The sequence below is a fragment of the Salmo trutta genome, unplaced genomic scaffold (genome assembly GCF_901001165.1).
Source record: "Salmo trutta unplaced genomic scaffold, fSalTru1.1, whole genome shotgun sequence".
NCBI classification, from domain to species: domain Eukaryota; kingdom Metazoa; phylum Chordata; class Actinopteri; order Salmoniformes; family Salmonidae; genus Salmo; species Salmo trutta.
Window position 1 is genome coordinate 772,086 of NW_021822222.1, and position 15,651 is coordinate 787,736.

The 15,651-nt window shown below is 45.7% G+C and overlaps 1 protein-coding gene across 2 annotated transcripts; it reads left to right on the forward strand.

Annotated features, from left to right (window-relative positions):
* Window positions 1–4,122: 4,122 nt before the first annotated feature.
* Window positions 4,123–12,111, forward strand: mrpl16 (mitochondrial ribosomal protein L16). 2 transcript variants are annotated; one of them, XR_003873303.1, is made up of 6 exons: window positions 4,123–4,350; window positions 4,798–4,869; window positions 5,548–5,696; window positions 6,810–7,103; window positions 11,396–11,870; window positions 11,951–12,111. XR_003873303.1 is itself a non-coding variant. In XM_029743178.1 (5 exons), the coding sequence occupies exons 1-5, from the start codon at window positions 4,284–4,286 to the stop codon at window positions 11,585–11,587; spliced, it is 774 nt and encodes a 257-aa protein (XP_029599038.1). In that variant the 5' UTR covers window positions 4,123–4,283; the 3' UTR covers window positions 11,588–12,111. The 2 variants fall into 2 exon arrangements, 1 of the variants encoding a protein (XP_029599038.1); XM_029743178.1 differs by having other exon boundaries at window positions 11,396–12,111.
* Window positions 12,112–15,651: the final 3,540 nt, after the last annotated feature.

Below are 15,651 nucleotides of genomic sequence, written 5' to 3' on the forward strand. Positions count from 1 at the left end.
AGAGAGGGGGTTCATCACCGTAGTACATGCAGGAGAGAGAGGGTTCATCACCGTAGTACATGCAGGAGAGACAGGGGGTTCATCACCGTAGTACATGCAGGAGAGAGAGTGGTTTCATCACCGTAGTACATGCAGGAGAGAGAGGGGGTTCATCACCGTAGTACATGCAGGAGAGAGAGGGGGTTCATCACCGTAGTACATGCAGGAGAGAGAGTGGGTTCATCACCGTAGTACATGCAGGAGAGAGAGTGGGTTCATCACCGTAGTACATGCAGGAGAGAGAGGGGGTTCATCACCGTAGTACATGCAGGAGAGAGAGGGTTCATCACCATAGTACATGCAGGAGAGAGTGGGTTCATCACCGTAGTACATGCAGGAGAGAGAGTGGGTTCATCACCGTAGTACATGCAGGAGAGAGAGTGGGTTCATCACCGTAGTACATGCAGGAGAGAGAGGGGGTTCATCACCGTAGTACATGCAGGAGAGAGAGGGTTCATCACCGTAGTACATGCAGGAGAGAGAGGGGGTTCATCACCGTAGTACATGCAGGAGAGAGAGGGTTCATCACCGTAGTACATGCAGGAGAGAGTGGGTTCATCACCGTAGTACATGCAGGAGAGAGAGTGGGTTCATCACCGTAGTACATGCAGGAGAGAGTGGGTTGATCACCGTAGTACATGCAGGAGAGAGAGGGGGTTCATCGCCGTAGTACATGCAGGAGAGAGAGTGGGTTCATCACCGTAGTACATGCAGGAGAGAGGGGGTTCATCACCGTAGTACATGCAGGAGAGAGAGGGGGGTTCATCACCGTAGTACATGCAGGAGAGAGAGGGGGTTCATCACCGTAGTACATGCAGGAGAGAGAGGGGGTTCATCACCGTAGTACATGCAGGAGAGAGAGGGGGTTCATCACCGTAGTACATGCAGGAGAGAGAGGGTTCATCACCGTAGTACATGCAGGAGAGAGAGGGGGTTCATCACCGTAGTACATGCAGGAGAGAGAGGGGGTTCATCACCGTAGTAGAGAGTGGGTTCATCACCGTAGTACATGCAGGAGAGAGGGGGTTCATCACCGTAGTACATGCAGGAGAGAGAGGGGGTTCATCACCGTAGTACATGCAGGAGAGAGAGGGGGTTCATCACCGTAGTACATGCAGGAGAGAGGGGTTCATCACCGTAGTACATGCAGGAGAGAGAGGGGGTTCATCACCGTAGTACATGCAGGAGAGAGAGGGGGTTCATCACCGTAGTACATGCAGGAGAGAGAGAGGGGTTCATCACCGTAGTACATGCAGGAGAGAGATGGGGTTCATCACCGTAGTACATGCAGGAGAGAGAGTGGGTTCAACACCGTAGTACATGCAGGAGAGAGAGGGGGTTCATCACCGTAGTACATGCAGGAGAGAGAGTGGGTTCATCACCGTAGTACATGCAGGAGAGAGAGGGGGTTCATCACCGTAGTACATGCAGGAGAGAGAGTGGGTTCATCACCGTAGTACATGCAGGAGAGAGAGGAGGTTCAACACCGTAGTACATGCAGGAGAGAGAGGGGGTTCATCACCGTAGTACATGCAGGAGAGAGAGTGGGTTCATCACCGTAGTACATGCAGGAGAGAGAGTGGGTTCATCACCGTAGTACATGCAGGAGAGAGAGGGGGTTCATCACCGTAGTACATGCAGGAGAGAGAGGGTTCATCACCGTAGTACATGCAGGAGAGAGAGGGGGTTCATCACCGTAGTACATGCAGGAGAGAGAGGGTTCATCACCGTAGTACATGCAGGAGAGAGTGGGTTCATCACCGTAGTACATGCAGGAGAGAGAGTGGGTTCATCACCGTAGTACATGCAGGAGAGAGTGGGTTGATCACCGTAGTACATGCAGGAGAGAGAGGGGGTTCATCGCCGTAGTACATGCAGGAGAGAGAGTGGGTTCATCACCGTAGTACATGCAGGAGAGAGAGGGGGTTCATCACCGTAGTACATGCAGGAGAGAGAGGGGGTTCATCACCGTAGTACATGCAGGAGAGAGAGGGGGTTCATCACCGTAGTACATGCAGGAGAGAGAGGGGGTTCATCACCGTAGTACATGCAGGAGAGAGAGGGGGTTCATCACCGTAGTACATGCAGGAGAGAGAGGGTTCATCACCGTAGTACATGCAGGAGAGAGAGGGGGTTCATCACCGTAGTACATGCAGGAGAGAGAGGGGGTTCATCACCGTAGTAGAGAGTGGGTTCATCACCGTAGTACATGCAGGAGAGAGGGGGTTCATCACCGTAGTACATGCAGGAGAGAGAGGGGGTTCATCACCGTAGTACATGCAGGAGAGAGAGGGGGTTCATCACCGTAGTACATGCAGGAGAGAGGGGGTTCATCACCGTAGTACATGCAGGAGAGAGAGGGGGGTCATCACCGTAGTACATGCAGGAGAGAGAGGGGGTTCATCACCGTAGTACATGCAGGAGAGAGAGGGGGTTCATCACCGTAGTACATGCAGGAGAGAGAGGGGGTTCATCACCGTAGTACATGCAGGAGAGAGAGTGGGTTCAACACCGTAGTACATGCAGGAGAGAGAGGGGGTTCATCACCGTAGTACATGCAGGAGAGAGAGTGGGTTCATCACCGTAGTACATGCAGGAGAGAGAGGGGGTTCATCACCGTAGTACATGCAGGAGAGAGAGTGGGTTCATCACCGTAGTACATGCAGGAGAGAGAGGAGGTTCAACACCGTAGTACATGCAGGAGAGAGAGGGGGTTCATCACCGTAGTAGAGAGTGGGTTCATCACCGTAGTACATGCAGGAGAGAGAGGGGGTTCATCACCGTAGTACATGCAGGAGAGAGAGGGGTTCATCACCGTAGTACATGCAGGAGAGAGAGTGGGTTCATCACCGTAGTACATGCAGGAGAGAGAGGGGGTTCATCACCGTAGTACATGCAGGAGAGAGAGGGGGTTCATCACCGTAGTACATGCAGGAGAGAGAGGGGGTGTTTGTTGTGTTTGTCATCGACGAACAGGATTACTATGAGACGAACGGCGAGTTCCTAAACGAGGTCAGGAAACCGGTCACAGCAATGGAGGGCAGACGTTTTGATCAAGAGACACCTTGTAGAAAATATGTACATATAAATATGTATTTGACAGTTATAAGGAAGGTGTTAATCTTGTAGTTAGTCGTGTTTATAATTTGATTATAGTATATTTAGAAAGTTCATCAGTCATATCAAGCCGTATTCATACAGTTTTCTTGAATAGGAAATACATCACATAACATTTTATATATATATATATATTTTATCATATTTGTACTGTGTACTGGAGTTTGTGTACCTCAAAAGTGACTACACCTCAGCAATGTATAATTATTTTTTACCATAAAGGTGAGATTTTAACCTTTCTTGGAGTATGCAGCATTACCAGTTATTGTGTATGGTCCTCTTGTGATAAATAATTATTATGTAGATTACATTTAAGATGACATTTAGTTACATTTAACTGGTTAAATCCCGTCGTTAATTAGCCCGTTTCATATTGCACGATGTTCAGTACGTTTTGGACGTACTGCACCGTAGTACACAACTTCCTGTTCGTTGTGTCGCGGTAATATGGTTCCTATTTCTACTCAGGAGCAACTCTAGTTTACGAATCCACAGAGTGTACAAACCAAGGAGCATCACTGCTCGTAATGTGGCCCTTACAGAGTGACCAATCAGTTTAAATGCAGTAATATTTTTTTATATTTTATGTTGGACATACATATTACACCGTACATCATATCCTGTTTGTTGTGCAGCAGTAAAAGGGGTCCCATTCTACTCAGGAACACTTCCACAGAGTTTACACCCTGTTGGGGGGGTCCATTCTACTATCTGAACACAATGTAAGATCTAATAAATGATAGAAGTACACAAACAAAACACATTGTTGATCATGTAGATTTGACATATATATATTTTTTTATGACATAATATCTTACAGACCTACTTTTAATTATTCTTTGTATGATAACTTAGTATAAAATATATTACTAATTATATACATTTCCCATACTTTTCGCCCTAATCATGGGACTTTTATTCTAAAGGGTTGCAAAAATCCGTGACCCGGAAGTACTCAGTCATTCTTGCCTGCTTTCATAGCGGTGTGACCTTGTGCAACGCGTGATTTTACGAACGAACCTATTTATCGTAACCTGTAATAGTTGTTCATTTGAAATGATGGTGAAGATAACATAAAATGTATATATTTTTTAATCTAAGATAGTTAATAATCATAACTTGCAGCTATGCTTTGTCTATTGAAATCCGCTGTTGTCGGATTGACCAACACTGGTAGATCCACGGGGGTCCAAGGTAAGAGATTCAATCACAGTTAGTTAGTTTACGGACGAGGGGTGGACTTGTCACGGTGCAAACTGTTCAATGTTCTTTATCTCATCAAAAACATGTCAAAAAGAATTGATCATGATGTATTCTTACAATCTTGACAACACGTTTGACTGGTGTCCTGCAGCCACTATAATAATAGCTGGGCTGGCTAACGGCTTTAGCTTGCTAGCAGTAATATTAAACAACAGTTGTTTGTTGTCTAGGTGTCCTGCAGCCACTATAATAATAGCTGGGCTGGCTGGCTAACGGCTATAGCTTGCTAGCAGTAATATAAAACAACAGTTGTCTTGCTAGCAGTAATATTAAACAACAGTTGTCCAGGTGTCCTGCAGCCACTATAATAATAGCTGGGCTGGCTAACGGCTTTAGCTTGCTAGCAGTAATATTAAACAACAGTTGTTTGTTGTCTAGGTGTCCTGCAGAGTCATCTGAAGCTCCTGTCTGTTGGGATGAAGACGTACGAGGTGCCTCCAGATTACAGCGGTAGGTATCTTACTTTGTCAGGCACCTTCAGCATTCAATCATTTGAACTGGCTTCCTTGAATGAATCTCTGTGACCCCCTCTCTCTGTGACCCCCTCTCTCTGTGACCCCCTCTCTCTGTGACCCCCCTCTCTCTGTGACCCCCCTCTCTCTGTGAACCCCCCTCTCTCTCTGTGAACCCCCCTCTCTCTGTGACCCCCCTCTCTCTGTGACCCCCTCTCTCTGTGACCCCCTCTCTCTGTGACCCCCCTGTGTCTGTGACCCCCCCTCTCTCTGTGACCCCCTCTCTCTGTGACCCCCCTGTGTCTGTGTCACCCCCTCTCTGTGACCCCCCCTCTCTCTGTGACCCCCTCTCTCTGTGACCCCCTCTCTCTGTGACCCCCTGTCTGTGACCCCCTCTCTGTGACCCCCTCTCTCTGTGACCCCCTCTCTCTGACCCCCTCTTGTGACCCCCTCTCTCTGTGACCCCCTCTCTCTGTGACCCCCTCTCTCTGTGACCCCCCTGTGTCTGTGTCACCCCTCTCTCTGTGACCCCCCTCTCTCTGTGACCCCCCTCTCTGTGACCCCCTCTCTCTGTGACCCCCTCTCTCTGTGACCCCCTCTCTCTGTGACCCCCTCTCTGTGACCCCCTCTCTCTGACCCCCTCTCTGTGACCCCCTCTCTCTGTGACCCCCTGTAGAGGTTGTTCTACCTGAAAGACCCAAGCTGAAGTTTCTGAACAAGGTGCCCAACTTTAAGAAGGCGAGGAAAGAGATGAAGAAGCTAAGAGACATCCAGGGGCCGGCCCAGACAGCTAACACCTTCACCAAGGGACAGTACGGCATCGTGGTGAGTGTGTGTGTGTGTGTGTGTGTGTGTGTGTGTGTGTGTTGAATACACAGAGAACACTGTCTACATGCCTACGAGGGTTATGTGTTATAATAATCTCCCATCAGGGTCTGTGGATTTAGTTACATTGATCAAAACTTTCCCCTAAACGTCAATGTTCTGTGACCGATAAAAGTTATTTTATTTCTTCACTGTTTCAAACTTCCTCCTGTCGTCTTCGTCCTCTGCTCTCCTCAGGCGCTGGGCGGAGCCTACCTCCTTATCCAATCATCCTCCTCTCCTCAGGCGCTGGGCGGAGCCTACCTCCTTATCCAATCATCCTCCTCTCCTCAGGCGCTGGGCGGAGATACCTCCTTATCCAATCATCCTCCTCTCCTCAGGCGCTGGGCGGAGGCTACCTCCTTATCCAATCATCATCCTCCTCTCCTCAGGCGCTGGGCGGAGCCTACCTCCTTATCCAATCATCCTCCTCTCCTCAGGCGCTGGGCGGAGATACCTCCTTATCCAATCATCCTCCTCTCCTCAGGCGCTGGGCGGAGGCTACCTCCTTATCCAATCATCATCCTCCTCTCCTCAGGCGCTGGGCGGAGGCTACCTCCTTATCCAATCATCTTCCTCTCCTCAGGCGCTGGGTGGAGCCTACCTCCTTATCCAATCATCATCCTCTCCTCAGGCGCTGGGCGGAGCCTACCTCCTTATCCAATCATCCTCCTCTCCTCAGGCGCTGGGCGGAGCCTACCTCCTTATCCAATCATCCTCCTCTCCTCAGGCGCTGGGCGGGGCTACCTCCTTATCCAATCATTGTCCTCTGCTCTCCTCAGGCGCTGGGCGGAGCCTACCTCCTTATCCAATCATCCTCCTCTCCTCAGGCGCTGGGCGGAGCTACCTCCTTATCCAATCATCCTCCTCCTCAGGCGCTGGGCGGAGGCTACCTCCTTATCCAATCATCCTCCTCTCCTCAGGCGCTGGGCGGAGGCTACCTCCTTATCCAATCATCATCCTCCTCTCCTCAGGCGCTGGGCAGAGGCTACCTCCTTATCCAATCATCCTCCTCTCCTCAGGCGCTGGGCGGAGATACCTCCTTATCCAATCATTGTCCTCTGCTCTCCTCAGGCGCTTGGCGGAGGCTACCTCCACTTCGGTCACATGGAGATGATGCGTCTGACCATCAACAGGAGGATGGACCCTCGCACCACCTTCGCCCGCTGGCGTATCAACGCTCCCTACAAGCCCATCACCAGGAAGGGCCTGGGCCAGAGGATGGGAGGAGGGAAAGGGAACATAGACCACTACGTCACGCCGGTGAAGTACGGACGGATGATCGTGGAGGTCGGGGGACGGCTGGAACTGGGCGAGGTCGAGCCCATCCTCAAGGAAGTGGCCAAGAAACTGCCCTTCCCTGCCAAGGTCAGCTTCCTGCTGGGGATACATAAAGGTTGAATAAAATGGGGCGAAATCTATTAGGTGGTGCTGGTCAATCACAGCATCTCCTCGATATGCAGGGATATGTTGGGGGAAACTAGTTCCCTATTAGGCATCAAATACCTTATTACCTTCTGTGGTAGCATCAGAGACCTTATTACCTTCTACTGTGGTAGCATCAGAGACCTCATTACCTTCTACTGTGGTAGCATCAGAGACCTTATTACCTTCTACTGTGGTAGCATCAGAGACCTTATTACCTTCTACTGTGGTAGCATCAGAGACCTCATTACCTTCTACTGTGGTAGCATCAGAGGCCTTATTACCTTCTACTGTGGTAGCATCAGAGACCTTATTACCTTCTACTGTGGTAGCATCAGAGGCCTTATTACCTTCTACTGTGGTAGCATCAGAGGCCTTATTACCTTCTACTGTGGTAGCATCAGAGACCTCATTACCTTCTACTGTGGTAGCATCAGAGACCTTATTACCTTCTACTGTGGTAGCATCAGAGGCCTTATTACCTTCTACTGTGGTAGCATCAAATACCTCATTACATTCTACTGTGGTAGCATCAGAGACCGTATTACCTTCTACTGTGGTAGCATCAGAGACCTCATTACCTTCTACTGTGGTAGCATCAGAGACCTTATTACCTTCTACTGTGGTAGCATCAAATACCTCATTACATTCTACTGTGGTAGCATCAGAGACCGTATTACCTTCTACTGTGGTAGCATCAGAGACCTCATTACCTTCTACTGTGGTAGCATCAGAGACCTTATTACCTTCTACTGTGGTAGCATCAGAGACCTCATTACCTTCTACTGTGGTAGCATCAGAGACCTTATTACCTTCTACTGTGGTAGCATCAAGTACCTTATTACCTTCTACTGTGGTAGCATCAGAGACATTATTACCTTCTACTGTGGTAGCATCAGAGACCTCATTACATTCTACTGTGGTAGCATCAAATACCTTATTACGTTCTACTGTGGTAGCATCAGAGACCTCATTACATTCTACTGTGGTAGCATCAAATACCTTATTACATTCTACTGTGGTAGCATCAAATACCTTATTACATTCTACTGTGGTAGCATCAAGTACCTTATTACCTTCTACTGTGGTAGCATCAAATACCTTATTACCTTCTACTGTGGTAGCATCAAATACCTTATTACCTTCTGTGGTAGCATCAAATACCTTATTACCTTCTACTGTGGTAGCATCAGAGACCTCATTACATTCTACTGTGGTAGCATCAGAGACATTATTACCTTCTACTGTGGTAGCATCAGAGGCCTTATTACCTTCTACTGTGGTAGCATCAGAGGCCTTATTACCTTCTGCTGTGGTAGCATCAGAGACCTTATTACCTTCTACTGTGGTAGCATCAGAGACCTTATTACCTTCTACTGTGGTAGCATCAAGTACCTTATTACCTTCTACTGTGGTAGCATCAGATACCTCATTACCTTCTACTGTGGTAGCATCAGAGACCTCATTACCTTCTACTGTGGTAGCATCAAGTACCTTATTACCTTTTGTGGTAGCATCAAATACCTTATTACCTTCTACTGTGGTAGCATCCGAGACCTCATTACATTCTACTGTGGTAGCTTCAGAGACATTATTACCTTCTACTGTGGTAGCATCATATACCTTATTACCTTCTACTGTGGTAGCGTCAAGTACCTTATTACCTTCTACTGTGGTAGCATCAGAGACCTTATTACCTTCTACTGTGGTAGCATCAAGTACCTTATTACCTTCTACTGTGGTAGCATCATATACCTTATTACCTTCTACTGTGGTAGCGTCAAGTACCTTATTACCTTCTACTGTGGTAGCATCAGAGACCTTATTACCTTCTACTGTGGTAGCATCAAGTACCTTATTCCCTTCTACTGTGGTAGCATCAAGTACCTTATTACCTTCTACTGTGGTAGCATCAAGTACCTTATTACCTTCTACTGTGGTAGCATCAAGTACCTTATTACCTTCTACTGTGGTAGCATCAAGTACCTTATTACCTTCTACTGTGGTAGCATCAGAGACCTTATTACCTTCTACTGTGGTAGCATCAAGTACCTTATTACCTTCTACTGTGGTAGCATCAAGTACCTTATTACCTTCTACTGTGGTAGCATCAAATACCTTATTACCTTCTACTGTGGTAGCATCAAATACCTTATTACCTTCTACTGTGGTAGCATCAAATACCTTATTACCTTCTACTGTGGTAGCATCAAATACCTTATTACCTTCTACTGTGGTAGCATCAGAGACCTTATTACCTTCTACTGTGGTAGCATCAGAGACCTTATTACCTTCTACTGTGGTAGCATCAAATACCTTATTACCTTCTACTGTGGTAGCATCAGAGACCTTATTACCTTCTACTGTGGTAGCATCAAATACCTTATTACCTTCTACTGTGGTAGCATCAGAGACCTCATTACATTCTACTGTGGTAGCATCAGAGACCTCATTACATTCTACTGTGGTAGCATCAGAGACCTCATTACATTCTACTGTGGTAGCATCAGAGATCTCATTACCTTCTACTGTGGTAGCATCAGAGATCTCATTACATTCTACTGTGGTAGCATCAGAGACCTCATTACATTCTACTGTGGTAGCATCAAATACCTTATTACCTTCTACTGTGGTAGCATCAGAGACCTCATTACATTCTACTGTGGTAGAATCAGAGACCGCATTACAGTCTACTGTGGTAGCATCAGAGACCTCATTACATTCTGCTGTGGTAGCATCAGAGGCCTCATTACATTCTACTGTGGTAGCATCAGAGACCTCATTACATTCTGCTGTGGTAGCATCAGAGACCTCATTACATTCTACTGTGGTAGCATCAGAGACCTCATTACATTCTACTGTGGTAGCATCAGAGGCCTCATTACATTCTACTGTGGTAGCATCAGAGGCCTCATTACATTCTACTGTGGTAGCATCAGAGACCTCATTACATTCTACTGTGGTAGCATCAGAGACCTCTACATTCTACTGTGGTAGCATCAGAGGCCTCATTACATTCTGCTGTGGTAGCATCAGAGACCTCATTACATTCTACTGTGGTAGCATCAGAGACCTTATTACCTTCTACTGTGGTAGCATCAGAGACCTCATTACATTCTACTGTGGTAGCATCAGAGACCTCTACATTCTACTGTGGTAGCATCAGAGACCTCATTACATTCTACTGTGGTAGCATCAGAGACCTTATTACCTTCTACTGTGGTAGCATCAGAGACCTCATTACATTCTACTGTGGTAGCATCAGAGACCTCTACATTCTACTGTGGTAGCATCAGAGACCTCATTACATTCTACTGTGGTAGCATCAGAGACCTTATTACCTTCTACTGTGGTAGCATCAGAGACCTCATTACATTCTACTGTGGTAGCATCAGAGACCTCTACATTCTACTGTGGTAGCATCAGAGACCTCATTACATTCTACTGTGGTAGCATCAGATACCTCATTACATTCTACTGTGGTAGCATCAGAGACCTCTACATTCTACTGTGGTAGCATCAGAGACCTCATTACATTCTACTGTGGTAGCATCAAGTACCTTATTACCTTCTACTGTGGTAGCATCAGAGACCTAATTACATTCTGTGGTAGCATCAGAGACCTCATTACATTCTGCTGTGGTAGCATCAGAGACCTCATTACATTCTGCTGTGGTAGCATCAGAGACCTCATTACATTCTACTGTGGTAGCATCAGAGACCTCATTACATTCTGCTGTGGTAGCATCAGAGACCTCATTACATTCTGCTGTGGTAGCATCAGAGACCTCATTACATTCTGCTGTGGTAGCATCAGAGACCTTATTACCTTCTACTGTGGTAGCATCAGAGACCTCATTACATTCTACTGTGGTAGCATCAGAGACCTCATTACATTCTACTGTGGTAGCATCAGAGACCTCATTACATTCTGCTGTGGTAGCATCAGAGACCTCATTACATTCTGCTGTGGTAGCATCAGAGACCTCATTACATTCTGCTGTGGTAGCATCAGAGACCTCTACATTCTACTGTGCCACCTTATAGGGAGGACTATGAATCTGATTGTAAAGTCATGTCTATCATTTCCTCTGATTCTAATCCTGTTCCTGACCTTTAACCTCTGACCACTCTCTCCACCAGGTAGTGTCCAGAGAGAGCCTGGCAGCCAAGCAGCAGCAGCACTATACCTGATCCTGTCCTTGTGTAACCTCTGACCCCTCTCTCTCCACCAGGTCGTGTCCAGAGAGAGCCTGGCAGCCATGCAGAAGGAGCAGCAGGACATGGAGCAGAACAACCAGAATCCCTGGACCTTCCAGAGGATCGCCAGGGGCAACATGCTGGGGGTCAGGAAGGTCCTCAGTCCCTTTGACCTCCACAACCACGGGAAGTACAGCGGAAAGTTCCACAACCCAGGCAGGGTGTGAGGGGAGTCACCCGTGGTGCCCCCTTCAAAAATACATTTTTAACAGCTGCGCTTTGGAACATGGCTTGCATCCAAAATGGCTGACTATTCCCTATACGGTGCACTACTTTTGACCAGAGCCCGGGTGCCATGTCAGAAGCAGTCCATGGAGCCAAAATGGCTGCCTATTCCCTATACGGTGCACTACTTTTGACCAGAGCCCGGGTGTCATGTCAGACGCAGCCCATGGAGCCAAAATGGCTGACTATTCCCTATACGGTGCACTACTTTTGACCAGAGCCCAGGTGTCATGTCAGACGCAGCCCATGGAGCCAAAATGGCTGACTATTCCCTATACGGTGCACTACTTTTGACCAGAGCCCAGGTGTCATGTCAGACGCAGCCCATGGAGCCAAAATGGCTGTCAGTCATGTGGAGAATTCTATCCTTCTGTGTGACTTCCTGATTCGGATGCAGCCCGTTAATTGTATGTCCCAAATCAGCGATTTGGTGTTCAATCAGAAAATAAAGAAACTTGTCAGAATATTCTGTTTTTAAACGACTCTTTAATCTGAAGAATGAAAGTTGGTGCCAATAGGATTTGTGTTGGATTGACATTTGATGACCGTCAACGTTGTTTAAAAAGATCATTTAAATGTCGATCCTCTCCAACCAAAACATTTTGACTCCAAGTGATCCACCCTGGTCATGTGATGTTGTTAGACACCGATATGTCACTCAAACACAGTTTATTTGTCGTATGTACAGGATGTACACAGTACATGAAATGCTGACTACGGATTCACTCATTTAGTTGAGGTTTGATGGCGATTAGATAAAACACAATGTTTTCCACAGCTGTCTCTCTATAATATCATGGAATGAAACCACACAGTCTATACAGTTTGTATTCATTACATTTCACCATGAACGCAAGCTACACCCCATCTAACCAGTATATTATATAGCTACACCCCATCTAACCAGTATATTATATAGCTACACCCCATCTAACCAGTATATTATATAGTTACACCCCATCTAACCAGTATATTATATAGCTACACCCCATCTAACCAGTATATTATATAGTTACACCCCATCTAACCAGTATATTATATAGTTACACCCCATCTAACCAGTATATTATATAGTTACACCTCATCTAACCAGTATATTATATAGTTACACCCCATCTAACCAGTATATTATATAGTTACACCCCATCTAACCAGTATATTATATAGTTACACCCCATCTAACCAGTATATTATATAGCTACACCCCATCTACCAGTATATTATATAGTTAAACCCCATCTAACCAGTATATTATATAGTTACACCCCATCTAACCAGTATATTATATAGTTACACCCCATCTAACCAGTATATTATATAGTTACACCCCATCTAACCAGTATATTATATAGTTACACCCCATCTAACCAGTATATTATATAGTTACACCCATCTAACCAGTATATTATAGTTACACCCCCATCTAACCAGTATATTATATAGTACACCCCATCTAACCAGTATATTATATAGTTACACCCCATCTAACCAGTATATTATATAGTTACACCCCATCTAACCAGTATATTATATAGTTACACCCCATCTAACCAGTATATTATATAGTTACACCCCATCTAACCAGTATATTATATAGCTACACCCCATCTAACCAGTATATTGTATAGTTACACCCCATCTAACCAGTATATTATATAGTTACACCCCATCTAACCAGTATATTATATAGTTACACCCCATCTAACCAGTATATTATATAGTTACACCCCATCTAACCAGTATATTATATAGCTACACCCCATCTAACCAGTATATTATATTATATAGTTACACCCCATCTAACCAGTATATTATATAGTTACACCCCATCTAACCAGTATATTATATAGTTACACCCCATCTAACCAGTATATTATATAGTTACACCCCATCTAACCAGTATATTATATAGTTACACCCCATCTAACCAGTATATTATATAGTTACACCCCATCTAACCAGTATATTATATAGTTACACCCCATCTAACCAGTATATTATATAGTTACACCCCATCTAACCAGTATATTATATTATCATCATGGCCACTAGAGGTCTCTACCATCCTCTATGAGGAGAGCGCATTGACCTTTCCATCATGGCCACTAGAGGTCTCTACCATCCTCTATGAGGGGAGCGCATTGACCTTTCCATCATGGCCACTAGAGGTCTCTACCATACTCTATGATGGGAGCGCATTGACCTTTCCATCATGGCCACTAGAGGTCTCTATCATCCTCTATGAGGAGAGCGCATTGACCTTTCCATCATGGCCACTAGAGGTCTCTACCATCCTCTATGAGGGGAGCGCATTGACCTTTCCATCATGGCCACTAGAGGTCTCTACCATCCTCTATGAGGGGAGCGCATTGACCTTTCCATCATGGCCACTAGAGGTCTCTACCATCCTGCATTGACCGTTCCATCATGAAATTATAGAAATACAATACAGAAATCAGATTTTTGATGTCATTTTTATTTTAGGATTCGAAAAAACAACAACAAAATGTGCAACGTGCATAATAGGCCTCCTGTAATTTCAGACCTCCCCATGGAAATAAAATGCAGTCCTTTTCATTCCTCAATAATACGATACCATCCTCTTCTCTTTCCCCCCTTATCTGGGCAACAGACAGAGTGCAATAAAACAGCAGCCTTTTGAAAAGGTAAAGTATATACAATTAAAATAATACAGTTTAAGTTCGATTTCTGTGCATTACCCTCTTCTCTTTTGACACGCACAAAACAATGCAGCCATCCTCGGACCTGAGCAACAAAACACAATAATATCCCTATGTGTCATTCCAAATATATACTGACAAAAATCAGAAATCACTTTATAAAAACAGCCACTTTGTTACTAAATATGTGCCTATGACAGGATTGTGTTCTTACCCGTTTAATGTGACTTCTGTTTTCGGACATCACTGGACAGCTTCTCAACATCGGGCATGTAAGATGTAACTTTAATCTTCACGCAGGACTGCAAGCTCTCATCTGTGAGGCGGGTGCGGAATTTGGATTTTATGTAGTTCATGTTTGAGAATATCTGCTCGCACAGGTATGTTGATCCAAAGCTGGATAATACTCCAAATGCATATTTCTTCATGTTCCTATAACTGTCAGGAAGAATGGAAATGTCTTTCCACGTTACTCTTTCTGTTATTTGACAACTTCTCATTACAAAGCAAACATGCAGGTAATCCTTCCGCTTTGGCAATGAAAGCAAACGATTCGGTCCAAGAACTGTGGAATCCTCTGTTCTCCTCAGCCATCTTTCTCTTTTTCCCTTTGGGATCCATGGCCCATGACACACCCGCCGGTTTGTTTGCAACAGCCACCTGTCTGGCACTACGCCGAGCTGAAAGAAACGTGTGTCGCAGGCTATGACGTAAATCTTCGTTGACAGAAATGTTGAAATTAAATGTTTATTATACACATTTTTTACAGCATTGGATAATAAATTATATTAAAACAAAAAATATATTCACACCATCTTTTTCCATTTTCATATTTTTTAAAAAGCTCCAGGGAGCCACTAGGGCGGCGCTAAAGAGCCGCATGCGGCTCTAGAGCCGCGGGTTGCCGACCCCCGCTCTATGAGGAGAGCGCATTGACCTTTCCATCATGGCCACTAGAGGTCTCTATCATCCTCTATGAGGAGAGCGCATTGACCTTTCCATCATGGCCACTAGAGGTCTCTATCATCCTCTATGAGGAGAGCGCATTGACCTTTCCATCATGGCCACTAGAGGTCTCTACCATCCTCTATGAGGAGAGCGCATTGACCTTTCCATCATGGCCACTAGAGGTCTCTATCATCCTCTATGAGGAGAGCGCATTGACCTTTCCATCATGGCCACTAGAGGTCTCTATCATCCTCTATGAGGAGAGCGCATTGACCTTTCCATCATGGCCACTAGAGGTCTCTACCATCCTCTATGAGGAGAGCGCATTGACCTTTCCATCATGGCCACTAGAGGTCTCTATCCTCCTCTATGAGGAG

Bases quoted from the DNA above. Each gene is read 5' to 3' on its own strand.
- mrpl16 (XM_029743178.1), top strand. From the start codon at position 4,284: ATGCTTTGTCTATTGAAATCCGCTGTTGTCGGATTGACCAACACTGGT. The intron at 5,697-6,809 runs GTGAGTGTGTGT...TGCTCTCCTCAG, and splicing joins AGGGACAGTACGGCATCGTG to GCGCTTGGCGGAGGCTACCT. The intron at 7,104-11,395 runs GTCAGCTTCCTG...TCTCTCCACCAG, and splicing joins AACTGCCCTTCCCTGCCAAG to GTCGTGTCCAGAGAGAGCCT.